The sequence below is a fragment of the Octopus sinensis genome, linkage group LG5 (assembly GCF_006345805.1).
Source record: "Octopus sinensis linkage group LG5, ASM634580v1, whole genome shotgun sequence".
In the NCBI taxonomy this organism is placed as follows: domain Eukaryota; kingdom Metazoa; phylum Mollusca; class Cephalopoda; order Octopoda; family Octopodidae; genus Octopus; species Octopus sinensis.
This window is the reverse complement of record NC_043001.1, coordinates 20599143-20614827: the sequence shown is the minus strand read 5'-3', so window position 1 is coordinate 20614827 and position 15685 is coordinate 20599143. Positions and strand designations below refer to the sequence as shown.

The 15685-nt window shown below is 39.0% G+C and overlaps 1 protein-coding gene across 3 annotated transcripts in view; it reads right to left on the bottom strand.

Annotated features, from left to right (window-relative positions):
- The window catches only part of LOC115211871 (inhibitor of nuclear factor kappa-B kinase subunit alpha), a 71096-nt gene that overhangs the window by 2697 nt on the left and 52714 nt on the right, over nt 1-15685 (bottom strand). For all 3 annotated transcript variants that reach the window (XM_036503199.1, XM_036503198.1, XM_036503200.1), the window contains exons 17-20: nt 14699-14754; nt 7080-7167; nt 4991-5114; nt 1623-1738 (exon numbers count right to left, since the gene is read on the bottom strand). In XM_036503199.1, coding sequence (XP_036359092.1) covers nt 1623-1738; nt 4991-5114; nt 7080-7167; nt 14699-14754 — 384 coding nt within the window. The remainder of the gene's footprint in view (nt 1-1622; nt 1739-4990; nt 5115-7079; nt 7168-14698; nt 14755-15685) is intronic.

Below are 15685 nucleotides of genomic sequence, written 5' to 3'. Positions count from 1 at the left end.
TCCTCCCCTAGAGCATCAGTTTTCTGGAATTCCCTTCTTATATCCAAATTTTTCAACTTATAGATGTTAAGGGCATTGATTCTTCTTTTTCATCATTATCGCCATCATTGTCATCATCATACATGCCTTTTCCATACTGGCATGGATTGGACAGTTAGACAGGGCAGGCTCCAGTGTTAGCTTTGGTATGGTTTCTACTGCTTGATGCCCTTCTTAGTACCAACCATTTTACAGTGTGTACTGGTTGCTTTTTTTGTGTAACACTGGTACTAGAAAAGTCAACTTGCAAGACAAAGAAAGAAAAGGAAGAGGAAAAACACCTCTTCAATTGAATCAATGTATTTGAGAGAAGGAGAGGTGGCTTAATGCCAGGTGTTGAAAGCTAAAGTATGAGAGAAGGATGAGCACAGGTGCCTTCTCATAGAGAAGATACATGGCTACACAGCATTATATGAAGGTGGGTGAGAGTAGCCAGAAGAGAGATAAAGATGATGGTGACAGGATCCTAGGGCATACTCTCAAGGTGAGCACAAGGGAAATGCAAACTGTGGATCAAGAGTGAAGAAAAGTATAAACAAAAAGAAATGTGTAAAGGACGGTAATAGTTGTAGGGGTAAATAATATCAGTAAAAGTTTTCAACATCTTGGATTTGAATCCACAATAGGCAAAATGATTTCTGAAGTAAGCACGAGGTCATAAATTTAGACTGAGGGTTAATTGATTAAATTAATACTTGATTGATATTTATATCAACCCCATAAGGATTTTACCACAGAATGTGGTCAAATGAGCTTAGGTGTGGCTGTATGGTTAAGAAGATTGCTTTACAACCATGTAGTCTCAGTTTAAGTCTTACTGTGTGACACCTTGGGCAAATGTCTTTAGCTAGAGACCTGGGCTGATCAAAGCCTTCTAACCAGATTCAACATACGAAAACTGAAAAAAATCTTCCATAGATGTGTGAGTGTGCCCCTGTCTGAATACCAGATGATGGTCCACATTGAAGGGCATCCAGCTGTAAAAATCCTGCCAAAACTGACCTCGTCTGTGCTGGTGCCGCTTAAAAAGCACTCAGTCCATTCTGCAGAGTGGTCAGTGTTAGGAAGGGCATCCAGCCATAAAAACTATGCCAAAACAGACACAGAAGCTTGGTGCAGTCTTCTGCTCAGCCAGCTCTTGTCAAACTGTCCAACCCATGCCAGCATGGAAAAGAGACACTAAATGACGATGATGATGATGATGATGATGGTTGTAAACAAGGATTGTTGCCATTCAACTGAGGTTGTTCGTTTCCAGTCTTCAGTGAAAAACATGTCTGGCCATGGGGAAACATTACCATGGAAACAAGTGAGGATTGATGACAGGAAGGACATCCAGCTGTAAAAAACCTGCCTCAACAAATTGTATGCCACCCATTTAAGATTGGTAAAGCAGATTCTAAATGATGGTGATGATGAATGTCATCACCATCATGTAAAGAAACTAAATGCTAAAACCCATTTTGGTGCATTACCAATTCTGTTACTTTGCTATTTACTCAGAAATAATTATAAGACTATAAGACATCTCTAGTAACAAGTACAACATGAAATTAAAAATAGATTAAAAAAGAACAACTTACTCATTATGAAGTAATTTATTATCATTGATGAGTTCCAGTGAATTTGTGGTTGATGAAAATGAAGGAGTACATTCTTGTACTGGTGAACGCATACTCTGTTGTTCATCTTTGGGTGCCTAAAAAAATATAAAAACAATATTAAAAACACTTAAAAAAATTGCTTGAAGCATGTTATAATTTTTGAAAGAGTGTTTTATATATACATACATATACACATATATATATACATACACACACATACATATATACATACACACACACATACACACAGATATATATATACACGTGTGTGTGTGTATATCAGTGGTTTTCAACCGGGGTTCCGCCAGTACAGTCCAGGGGTTCCGCAAGAAGTTACAAAACTGCTAAAATCGGCAGTAATTTTTAATTCTCCTGTGCAGAATGTGAACATAAAACTATTAAATTACTGCACAGGGGTTCCTCGAACCAGTGGTATGTTTCCTTGGGGTTCCGCTCCAGCAAAAAGTTTGAAAAGCACTGGCATATATATATATACTGTTGTGTCTGGGGAGAGTCATTTTCTTTTTGTGCCTTATAATTTAACACACTCACCGGTAAAATTTTACTGGTGAGTGTGTTAAATTATAAGGCACAAAATGAAAATGACTCTCCCCAAACACAACAGAATATGCTTCAACACATGAACTCACATAAAGAATCTTGCAAACCAAATCCAAAAACGAAATATATAGACTATCAAACCTTTCTTTCAAGATATATGGGCTGTAACTGAGAAGTGCCGAGAATGAGTCCAAGACGAACGCTAACTGAAGAGATAGACTCATGAACAAAATTCAGGTCAACCAGCAAATTTTCCAAATGGGAAAGACATAGATGTAATATTTTTTAAATATTTAAAAAAATACTTATACATTAATACATATTAATACAAATGCAGCATGGAAGGTGTTTATAAGCCATTTAACCCTTTAGCGTTCAAATTAATATGTCATAAGTAATCCTTATTCATTTACATTAAAAAAAAAATAAATCTGGTATCATCTTGTAGCTTCAAGATTTGAAAGATGTAATTGTTTATTTTTAGAATTACATTGCAGGGTAAGTTTGAGATACTGGTTCTGGCCAGTTTGAGCATAAAATGAGCAGAATATTTGGGCCGGATATAGCCGGTTTAAACACTAAAGGGTTAAGAAACACACAAAAACCGTTAGATTCACTTCAACATTTAAATTTAATTTGCCAAAATATTTTCGTCGCTTTGAGACCACGACCTGTTCACTGACAAAATTCTGTTCTAATACAAATCTATATATATAAAAGCATAACGTAAATAAAAATATAAATTAAAAGAACATAAAGATATGCAAGATATAAATATGGTGAGTGCAAATGGAAGAGAAACAGAAAAGAGATTGAAAATAAAATGATAATTAATAATAGGTAGTTCTATATTTGAGAGATGAGGAGTTATGTACATTGTTTACATTTGACGGATATTTCTCCTAATCTTGTTTGTTGTTAACAAAACATTTCGGCTGGCATACCCTCCAGCTATGAAGGCTGGAGGGTATATCAGTCGAAACATTGTGTTAACAACAAACAAAATGAGGACAAATATCCATCAAATGTAAATAATGTAATAATCGGTAGTTTATCATTTTATTTTCAATCTCTTTTCTATTTCTGTTCTCTTTCGTTTGCACTCACCATATTTATATCTTGCATATTTTTACATTCTTTTAATTTATATTCTTATCTATATATTTATATGTTATGCTTTTATATATAGTTTTGTATTGATGTGTATTAATATGCCTTAAAGTATAAGTATTTAAAAAAATATTTTAAAAACTTCATGTCTAGAAATTTGCTGATTGACTTAAACTTTGTTTCTGAGTTTGCCTCTTCAATTTTTAAAAATTTATTTATATATATATATATATATATATATATATATATACATACTGTCCAACCCATGCTAGCATGGAAGGCGGACGTTAAACGATGATGATGATATACATATACATATATATATACACACACACACACACACACATACACATGTGTGAAGGTGCATGGCTCAGTGGTTAGAGCATTGAACTTACGTCCACGAGGTTGTGAGTTTGAATCCTGCACTGGGCTGCGTGTTGTGTTCTTGAGCAAGACACTTTATTTCACATTGCTCCAGTTCACTCAGCTGTAGAAATGAGTTGCGACATCACAGGTGCCAATCAGTATCAGCCTTTGCCTTTCCCTTGGATAACACTGGTGATGTGGAGAGGAGAGGCTGGTATGCAGACTTGTGCCTGGGAGGGTAACTTTCTAGGTGTAATCCCATGTTCATTCATGACCGAAGGGGGTCTCCAATACACACACACATTTTAGAAATGAAGGAAATCTCATATGCAGAAGAATAGCTGTGAAAACAGCTCATAGGATGTAAAATACCCTTAGAGATGGAAAAAAGTAGCCTGCAAGCCACTACAGAGAATCAAACTTTGTACTTCTGGCTAAATGCTTTAAACCACTGAGCTAAATGACCCCTGACAACAGATTTTATCTTTTATAATGTTAAATAATAACTTTTGGAATATGGAAACATTTTTATATACTAACATTGAAGAGCTGAGTGAGTTGGTACTTTAGGAATGAAGGAAATCTCAGACGCAGGAGAATAACTGTGAAAATAGCTCAGAGGATCGGGTACTTGTGCCAGTGGCACGTAAAAAGCACCCACTACACTCTTGGAGTGGTTGGCATTAGGAAGGGCATCCTGCTGTAGAAACTCTGCCAAATCAAGATTGGAGCCTGGTGCAGCCATCTGGTTCGCCAGCCCTCAGTCAAAATCGTCCAACCCATGCTAGCATGGAAAGCGGACGTTAAACGATGATGATGATGAGGAGGAGGAGTTATAACTGAGCCACTTCAAGTTTCATGCTCAGATAGTGTAGTAATCATATGGGCTTATATAGTATATTACACAAGATCCATCAATTGTTCAGGCTCAAATGCATGGTTACTCTATCAGGAAATGCTAGAAAAAAAGGTTCGAACAAACTTTCTCACATTTCTTCGCAGAGAAGCCATGCCATTTGAGTGTGAATGATTGCTGAGTCATGCACAATATGCTATACAAGTCCATCCAATTACAGCACTATCAGAGCATGAAACTTGAAGTAGCTCACATATAACTCTGTTATTCTTTAAAGGATACTCATTCCTCACCAGATTGAGTATTTTTTTTAGTTGTTCCTACAAACTAGCAGCAGGTGACAACTGCGGAGGTTGGATAGTATTGAGGTGGATAATGGGTGGTATAAGGTGATCAAGTATTTCGTTTTTGTTCTCTGTACATGACTTAAGTCTACATAGGATGTAATACTTACAACAGCTTCTATTAATTTCCAGAAATAAGATATCTCCTCCTCACGCAAAGATTCAATGCGCTTATTTTTTTCCTGAAGTTGCCTTGTTGTTTTCAAAAATGATACCCAAGAGGAATTCAAAGAACTAAAAAAAAAAATAAAAATAAAAGTTAATTTAAATGTGGAAAATACAAGTGAGAATCAAAAATTATACGCACTCTTGTTTTTTCAATGTATTTACACAAAAGCAAGGAATAAACAAGTGTGTGGTAAGTAGCTTGTCTACCAACCGCATGGTTCCGGGTTCAGTCCCACTGCGTGGCACCTTGGGTAAGTGTCTTCTACTATAGCCTCGGGCCGACCAAAGCCTTGTGAGTGGATTTGGTAGACGGAAACTGAAAGAAGCCCGTCGTATATATGTATATATATATATATATGTGTGTGTGTTTGTGTGTCTGTGTTTGTCCTCCTAGCATTGCTTGACAACTGATGCTGGTGTGTTTATGTCCCAGTCACTTAGCAGTTCGGCAAAAGAGACCGATAGAATAAGTACTGGGCTTACAAAAGAATAAGTGCCGGGGTCGAGTTGCTCGATTAAAGGCGGTGCTCCAGCATGGCCGCAGTCAAATGACTGAAACAAGTAAAAGAGTAAAGAGTAAGAGTATGTCATTTTTCTATATAGTCTCCTTCCTTTTCGATGCACTTGGTCCAGCGGTTGACAAGCTTGCATATTCCCTCCAAGAAGAAGGTTTCCAGTTGGTCGTGCAACCATTTATGCACAGCTTCCTTCAAATCTTCATCATCATCATCGTTTAGCGTCCGCTTTCCATGCTGGCATGGGTTGGACAGTGCAACTGGGGTCTGGGAAGCCAGAAGGCTGCACCAGGCCCAGACTGATCTGGCAATGTTTCTATGGCTGGATGCCCTTCCTAACGCCAACCACTCCATGAGTGTAGTGGGTGCTTTTTACGTGCCAGACGAGGCTGGCAAACGGCCACGATTGGATGGTGCTTTTTACATGCCACCGGCACGGAGGTCAGGCAAGGCTGGCAACGGCCATGATCGGATGGTGCTTTTTACGTGCCACCAGCATGGAAGCCAGTCGGGGCGGCGCTGGCAACGTTCACGTTCGGATGGTTCTCTTCGTTTGGATGGTTCTCTTCATCTGTAGGAAATCGATGACCTTGTAAACCATCTTTAGACAGTCCAAATATATGATAGTTAGAAGGGATGAGATCTGGGCTACAGGTAGGGTATTCCAGCACCTCAAAACCCAATTGGTTAATGGTTTCAATGGTCTGGGTGGCCATGTGTGGGCATGCATTATCATGCAACAACAAAACTTTCTTCAACAACAGGTTTCAGCGTTTGGTATGAATTGTTGGCTTTAGTTTGTTGGCCAGCAAAGCACTGTATCTTGCACTGTTAATCGTACACCCCTTTTCCAGGTAGTCTTCCAGTGTAAGCCCCAAAAAAGGGTTAGCATCACCTTTCATGCAGAAGACTATGGCTTGAATTTCTTCGTCGCTGGTGAGCCCGGATATTTCCTCTCCATACTGTCTTTTGGATTCTGTCTCATAATGATGGACCCATGTTTCATCTCCAATGAATTTCAGCACCTTCCCACCAGAGAAATCAGATCACTGCTCTTTGTTTTGCTTTGGTGCACATTGCTAATGGAGCAACCATGCTTTCACTGTAAAGCCCAGAAAGAAAAATGGCGTGATCATGCTCAAATTTTGATCACGTCACCACAATAGTACCAACTATAAGTGTGCACGTGCAGAAGTCAGTGTGACAATAATAAAGATACATTATGGGAAAAGTGCAGATAATGTTTGACTTCCCCTTGTATTTTTAATGTTCTTTCATGTTGAAACATCAAGCGTCTCATCTCTCCAGGCCATAAAAGTTTATCCATTTTTGTGAGCTGAGAGAAAAAGATAATTTAGTATCCATGGCTACAGTTGTTGAGTTTTTTTTTCAAAAATTTTTTTGTCACTTATAGACACGTCGTTTCAGTTTTACTGAGTCAAAGTGGAATCAAATAATTATATACACATCAATCAAGTGGAATTCTGCAACTGAGATGTTACTTTAATCTACTTACATGCGATAAGAATGGCATTCTTCAAATAAAGCTTCCCATTCTGTAATACAATTTTCTACTAAATCTTTTACATCTTCTTGTACGGTATCTAAGAAATAAAGAAAATAAAGGTGTGTTAGAAAAAATTACGATAATTTGGAAGGTTTCCGAAAAATAACGAAAATAAAGATTCCAAGTAAAATCACAAGGCTACAAATTAGTGGGTGGGAACAGACAATTATATCAATTTTGAAAGGATGAAAGGCAGGTGTGACTGTGTGGTTAAGTAGTTAACTTCCCAACCATAAGGTTTCAGGTTCAGTCCCACTGTGTGGCACCTTGGACAAGTGTTTTCTACTATAACTCCAGACCAACCAAACCCTTGTGAGTGGGTTTGGTGGACAGAAACCAAAAGAAGCCTGTCATCTATACGTGTGTGTGTGTTTGTGTCTCCTTGTCTTGACAGCATGTGACGGTTGTAAGCAAGTGTCACCGTCATACAAGCAGTATCAGTTCTATCCAGTTTCCTGGGAAAACATATCAGATCAAGGGGGAATATTGATTTATTTGGAAACAGACGAGAGTTACGCTCTCTTTTACTCTTTTACTTGTTTCAGTCATTTGACTGTGGTATTGCTGGAGCAACGCCTTTAATCGAGCAAATCAACCCCAGGACTTATTCTTTTGTAAGCCTAGTACTTATTCTATCGGTCTCTTTTGCCGAATCGCTAAGTAATGGGGACATAAACACACCAGCATCGGTTGTCAAGCAATGCTAGGGGGACAAACACAGACACACAAACACATATATAAATATATACGACGGGCTTCTTTCAGTTTACACCTACCAAATCCACTCACAAGGCTTTGGTCGGCCCGAGGTTATAGTAGAAGACACTTTCCCAAGGTGCCACGCAGTGGGAGTGAACCCAGAACCATGTGGTTGGTTAGCAAGCTACTTACCACATAGCCACTCCTGCAAGAAGAAATCAAATCTTACTACTGATATTGTAGTTAATTCCCAAAGAAGGCAGATAATTTTGCTGGCTGTTGTTTGAAATAAAAAAAAAACCTGTTCAACTTGCTATTTCATTTCCCTTTCTTTTTCACTCTGGGACAAAGCACCATAAATCCTGAACTGTTAGATTTTATATTCCTCATAGGCGTAGGAGTGGCTGTGTGGTAAGTAGCTTGTTTACCAACCACATGGTTCCGGGTTCAGTCCCACTGCATGGCACCTTGGGCAAGTGTCTTTTACTATAACCTCGGGCCGACCAAAGTCTTGTGAGTGGATTTGGTAGATGGAAACTGAAAGAAGCCCATCGTATATATGTATATATATGTATATATATATGTGTGTATATGTTTGTGCATCTATGTTTGTCCCCCCGGCATCGCTTGACAACCGATGCTAGTGTGTTTGCGTCACCGTAACTTAGCGGTTTGGCAAAAGAGTCCGATAGAATAAGTACTGGGCTTACAAAAGAATAAGTCCTGGGGTTGATTTGCTCGACTAAAGGCAGTGCGGTGCTCCAGCATGGCCACAGTCAAATGACAGAAACGAGTAAAAGAGAGTATAACAATTGAACTCATTGAATTCTCCTATTGACTGTTGTCCACACAAACCATTACCCATTTCTTCTGATTCATGGTGAATGTTTGTTTAGCAATAAAGGGTACACACAATTCTAAAAACAATTATTCCAATAAAATTAACCAGATTATCTAAAGATTGGATGCAAAACAACAAAAAAAAAAACCAAAACATTTAAAGGACACTCACTCGGCTGCTATTCTAAGTTCCTTGCTTTACAGTTCTTCAGGTAACTAATAGGAAACCCAAATTTTAACAACTTTATTTGGGTGACGGTGGAAGGTGGCTGCTACCACGTTATCTAGCATCCATTTTCCATACTGGCAGGGTTGGATGGTTTGACCAGATCCAGTTAGCCAGTTAGCTTCAGTGCCAGCTTTGGCATAATTTTTATGGCTGGATGCCCTACCTAATATGTACAGGGTGCATTTTTTGTGTCACCAGCATCAGTGAGTAGCAGGACAGAAAAAGAATGGAAAAGGGAAAAAGACCCCATGACTAAGTCGGCAGGATGAGGGGAGGTAGGGGTATATTAGGGAGAGCAGAAGTGACTTGATGCAAAGTGATTAGAGACTAAAGTTTGATAGAGGAACAAGAACAAGTGTTTAGCTATGCTTTCTAATCTCTTTTATTTCTCAACTAGCAGTATTGCCCGGCATTGCTCCGGTTTGTTTCGACCCTTTAGAATTGGAATTTTTAAAGAGTAAAAATTTTGCATTATGTAGCTTGTTATTCTCTTTAAGTGAACATTTTTCTGGTTGAAATACACTGAAAAATGGCAACACAGCAGTAAAAAAATTGTAAAAAATAGGGATTTTCATAGAAAAAAAGCACCTTTTTGATGTAAATAATTTTTGGTCTTAACATGGTCCGATTTGAATTTTATCTTCTACGGAATGAAGAGCAAGCCTTCTTCTATCATACTCTCAATTTTGGTTGACTTGTGCCACAGGGTCTCGGGGGAGATAGTGTTAGTTGAAGGCTATCAAACCTGCCACACACAGACAGACAACTTCAGCTTTATATATATAGATTTCAAGATTAGTGACGGAAGCACAACTTAATCTACTGTTGATTCCATTATAGTTGCAGTTAGTAACTGACATTAAGCTGCTACAGTTAAACCTATAATCAACATATGATATCCTGTTTGTAGCTGGAATAAATTCTTTTCGTTTCATCTTTGTTCAAACACTGACTGGGAGAGACAAACATTTTCACACACACATATACACAGGAGGAACTTTTTAACCCTCCATCAGGCATTTGCCATATCCTGAATGCCTTACTTCCCTGGGCATGGACACATTGAAACTCCGACGTCTCGCAGCTGACTTAGCAAACACCCATAAAATTATTAACCATCTTACAAACAATAACTCTGAGCACCTTTTCAAACTCCACCTGTCTAACACCCATGGACATGTTTACAAAGTCAGAAAACAGCACAGCTCCCATGACTTTCAGAAACATTTTTTCACGCTAAGAGTTGCTGAAGTATGGAACAAACTGCCGGCATCAGTTGTTAGTTGTCGGAGCACTGCATCCTTCAAAACTTCCATACTTCCTGAGATTCGCCAACACTACACTTGATTTTCTCCCCTCCATACACACACAAGCATGTATCTGACTCATACATTGTTCGCTTTCCAGACATTTCTACATTACTGCATGTACTTTATATGCACTTTCTGACAAGTTGTGGTGCACCTGAGCACTGTATACAATTAATTTCATTATTATTATTATTTTTTTTGAAATCCACTTGTTCAAGGTGCTGCAGAGTGGAACTGATCCCATAAGCATGTGGGTAAAAAGTAAATTTCTTAACAACATAACCATAGCACTTTTTGTGTGGCAGATTTTCTCTGCCTGGATTCTATTCTTGTTGTCAACCATTACCAAACTTATCTTCTTGTCTTGAGACAACATTCACCCGGGGTGGGTAGAGCTGGCTTCATTCATCCTCAATGCTGCATCTCTCACAAATGCCGACCAGGCCTGGCAATTTGAGGCTAACGACCGCGTGATCTCCAACCACTCCCTATTCCAGCAGCAAACGCCACAGATATGGGGGGGGGGGCTAGGTTGGGTTCCAAATCAGCCTTGACTGTCATCAGCCAGGTTTTTTGTTGTCCACCACATCGCTTTTGCCAACCCTGAAGGGGAGCTGGGGCAATTGCTTTGTAGATGAATTCTCTTGGTTGATGGTGGAGGGCATGACCTAGCCAATGCAGACATCTCATTAGGATGACTTGTCGGAAGGAGGTGATTCTGCACTGGTGTCGCACCGAATTGTTGGAGACAAAGTGATGCCATCAGACATGAAGGATGCGGCGTAGACAGAGGTGATCAAAGGATTCTAGTCGATTGATCGTTACCAAACAAGGTAATGCTTTCCCCATTGCATTTTGTTCTATTTGTCAAATGAACGCTAAATTATATTCTTCTTCTCTGTCATATATAATAAATATTCACACAAAGTGGTATCAAGAGGCTCAGTTTCTGTTAAAGACTACCTTATTATTTCATGGATGTTGTTCTTTAAATTTTTGATAATTTTTGATAATTTTGATAATCATAGGCGTAGGAGTGGCTGTGTAGTAAGTAGCTTGCTTACCAACCACATGGTTCCAGATTCAGTGCCACTGCATGGCACATAGGGCAAGTGTCTTCTTCTATAGCCTCGGGCCGACCAAAGCCTTGTGAGTGGATTAGGTAGACAGAAACTGAAAGAAGCCCGTCGTATATATTTTTATATATGTATATATATGTATGTGTGTGTATATGTTTGTGTGTCTGTGTTTGTCCCCCCAACATCGCTGGACAACCAACGCTGGTGAGTTTACGTCCCCCGTAACTTAGCAGTTCGGCAAAAGAGACCGATAGAATAAGTACTAGGCTTACAAAGAATAAGTCCTGGGGTCGATTTTCTCAACTAAAGCTGGTGCTCCAGCATGGCCATAGTCAAATGACTGAAACAAGTAGAAGAGTAAAAGAGTAATTTGTTATGGAAGAAGTTCATGTGCTGTATGCTTCCCAATTTAAAAGTTCCATTTCTTGACTCAGTATCATTTTTGTGATCCCAATATATTTCCATATAGTTCTGGTAGTGTCTGTTTCAACAGAATTTTGGTTCAAAATACCAATGTTTTTGTTATTTGTTGTTTTACAGATAAGATGATGAGATGTTAGTTTATTTAGTTGATCTGAAGATAGTAATGAGTAACAAAAAAAAAAAAAACAGCTGTTTTCTTCAAGGCTCAACCATAGTTGATTTAATCATAGTTTGTGTTAAAGAGCTGGTGAAATTTTGCTTTTGTGGAGGAAATGGTTGTTTATCTCTCTATATATATAAATGGCAAAATGTCTGTGTGTGTGTCCTTTATACAAATCCACAATTTTTCAGTTAGAGGGCTTGCACTTTCTATGGTCATTCAAAACCGTCCAAGGGTGGTCATGCACATCTTTACATTTCCCCAGTCACCCTGCAAAGCCATTAAAAATCAATAGAAGTGACTTTTTTGTGAATTTTCTATCCAAAATCCAATCAAAATGCCCGAAACTTGATACGCCAATTGAATGCCAGCTAGCTGTATGTGATTGGTCGGAGATTTGGACAGTACTTGCGTGTATGTGCGCATGCACGCAGCTGTATATGCATGCACTAGCACTATGACCCGGCAACGCCGGGTTTATAGTGCAAGTTTGCAATAAAATCTTGTACTGTTTTTTATGCTGCTTAAAACCAAATGAATTGGTTTTCTGCTTTGTGATGAGGGTAATTATGATGAGCTTGGTGCCCTGATAGAGTAGACTTATGATCAAAGACATTCCTGTTATGACCATCAAGCCTTTTTTCAGACACTATAATCCTGATTATCAACCACCAAGGATTCCGTTTCTTTTCTCCTTAAGATCGTAGAGTATCGTTTGAGGGTGTTTGGTTACTGTTTCTAGCAGGTTGAAAAATTACATAGAAGTCCCTTCACTGGCTCATTACTACAGTGATAAGGATAATGGAGCTAGCAAATAATATGCAACAGCAATTATTTCAGTACATACATTAGCACCATTTTGCAAAAGAACAGACTTAGTCTCAGCAAGAATCTATAAAAGGCAGGATGTGTGTGTGTGTGTGTGTGTGTGTGTGTGAGTGTACATGAATGTAATTTATGCACGTCCACAAATTAGCATGCACGTCACTCCAATTTTTGGAGGACATTCGTCATGAACCTAGCTGGGTTTTTGTCAATTTATTTTTTCCGAGGCACCCACAGACAGTGGTAAAAATCGATTTTCAACCATAACTTTTACCAATTTTGAAGTTTGCTAACATGAGTTAAATCCCCTTCTTGCCATAAGGAAGTGAATGTATGTGTGTGTGTGTGAGAGGGAGAGACAAGGAGTTTGACAGCATCTAACAAAACAAAAAAAAAGTAAAGAGAAAGTGTATGTGAGGGAGAAAAAGAGTTTGACAGGGTCTAACAAAAAAAAAAAACAATGTGAAGAGAAAGTGTGTGTGAGGGAGAGAGAGTAAGGGTGAGGTGGAAGCCTCAGAAATTTTACCCACTCCCAACATTTTACAGAAATAAATTTTCTAGAGTGTGAATTACATGGTTCTTTATTAAATATATATATATAGAATGTGACATATTGTGTGTGCGTGTGTGTGTGTTTCATCATCATCATCATCATCATTTAGCGTCCGCTTTCCATGCTAGCATGGGTTGGACGGTTCAACTGGGGTCTGGGGAGCCCGAAGGCTGCACCAGGCCAGTCAGATCTGGCAGTGTTTCTACAGCTGGATGCCCTTCCTAACGCCAACCACTCCGAGAGTGTAGTGGGTGATTTTATGTGCCACCGACACAGGTGCCAGACGAGGCTGGCGAACGGCCACGCTCGGATGGTGTTTTTATGTGCCACCGACACAGGTGCCAGACGAGGCTGGCAGACGGCCACGCTCGGATGGTGTTTTTATGTGCCACCGACACAGGTGCCAGATGAGGCTGGCGGACGGCCACGATCGGATGGTGTTTGTTACGTCCCCAAAGCACGGAGGCCAGCCTATGCGGTACTGGCTACGGCCACGTTCGGATGATTTTCTTGTGTGCCACCGGCACTGGTACCACAAAGATACAAATTCCATTTATATATATATATATATAATAGCATGCAAACCTTTGATGCAACTTTCTCCAATGCATATCTTTGATGCAGCTTTGACTGATAGCACCCCTTTTCGCTAGGTTAGCTTAGGTTAAGGCTTAGTTGTGATCTGAACATAACCTCTTCTGAGACAGAGGATCAGGAGCCCTTTTAGGCATTCTATTTTCCTTGCTGGAAGGGCTCCCAACCCATGGGCCAAGGGGGGTTAGATGATGGGGTGGCAGTTTCAAAGGGCCAGCATGTGCAACCAGATCACCTCTGCTGGTCAAACACCAAGCCCATGCATTCCCGTCACAACACTGATTCTGCAGAACTGGGTTGGGTGTGAAAATCAACTTTAAAGTATAAATATAGATGTTTTGAATCAGCAATGTTGTGTTCGGTTAAGTCCTATTTGGGGTGAAAAATCAATAAACTGATTCCTTATGGGGTTTTCCATTCAATCAGGATGAAAAAATTGATAAACTGATTCCTTATAGGATTTCTCACTAAAATTGGCTACACCCCATTTTCAACCATAACTTTCACCAATTTTGATGTATTTTGTTCAAACTTTATGCCACCGTTACTTAGGACTCATGGGATCTTTGAATGCTTTAAGTTCTCAAAAAAAAAAAAAATAATCGATGAGTGGAAAAATCAATAAACTGATTCCTTATGGCATTTCCCCATCAAATTGCCTGCAACCCATTTTCAGCCAAACGTTTACCAATTTCAATGGATTTTGCCCAAATCTGACATCGGTGTTACTTAGTTTGGTTTGAAACAAAGCACTTGATTAGCAGCTTAATAATCCTAACTTAATCCCGGGCTATACTGCTAGTTATAAAAAATAATTCTGAAATTTATTTATAACATTGGATGCTTCCATACTTACCTACAGTTGCTTCTGCAAAGTTCATTGACGTATACAAGTCATTTAACTCTTCAAGTCTAAAGGCAGAAAGAGAAATTATAAAATTTAATGAGAAAAATATACAATGTCTCTGGGTTAATATGAACTTTGTACATCAGAGATTATTTTAGAATTTATACTATTTTTTACATGTCAATAAAATATAAGCAGTGCTCTAATTTTTTTTTTTAACATTCATAGACACAGGCATCGCTGCATGGATAGGTGCATGCATGGCTGTGTGGTAAGAAGCCTGCCTCCCAGCCATGTTGGTCCTGATTCAGTCCCACTGGGTAGCACCTCGGGCAAATATTTTCTACTATAGTCTCGGGCCAGCTAAAGTCTTATGAGTGGATTTGGTAGATGGAAACTGAAAGAAGCCTGTCATGTACATTATATATGTGCCTGTTTGTGTTTGTCCCCCACCACTGCTTGTGTGTGTGTGTGTGAGAGAGAGAGCTTAGGACATATATGAACAACATTTCAAGCTACTTATTAAGGAGAGTAGAAACTCTGAATAAAAGCTAATACTGGTTAGAGGGGACACTTTAGTTTCCTCCAGAGAACAACTTCTCTAGAGTCAGAGCTATGATAAAGTGCATTCAATTCACACTATAGGAAAAGACAGTCAGTTTTTTCTGTTGCAGACTGCAATTAATACAAGTTTCATACATCCATGTTAACACGACAAAATGGACATAAATTGATGACGATGATATTGATGAAGAATATTTTGTGGTCAATAGCTTCATTGGTTATAAGAATCCAACAAGACAAACAATAGTTCATAACATTGTTGAAGATGAGAGAGACAATCAGACTGTGGCCATGTTGGAGCACTACCATGTAGAGTGTAGTTGATTACACTCAACCATATTAATTTTACAAACTTCATAGGAATGAAAAGTGAAGTGAAATAGGAGTGGCTGTGTGGTAAGTAGCTTGCTAACCAACCACATGGTTCCGGGT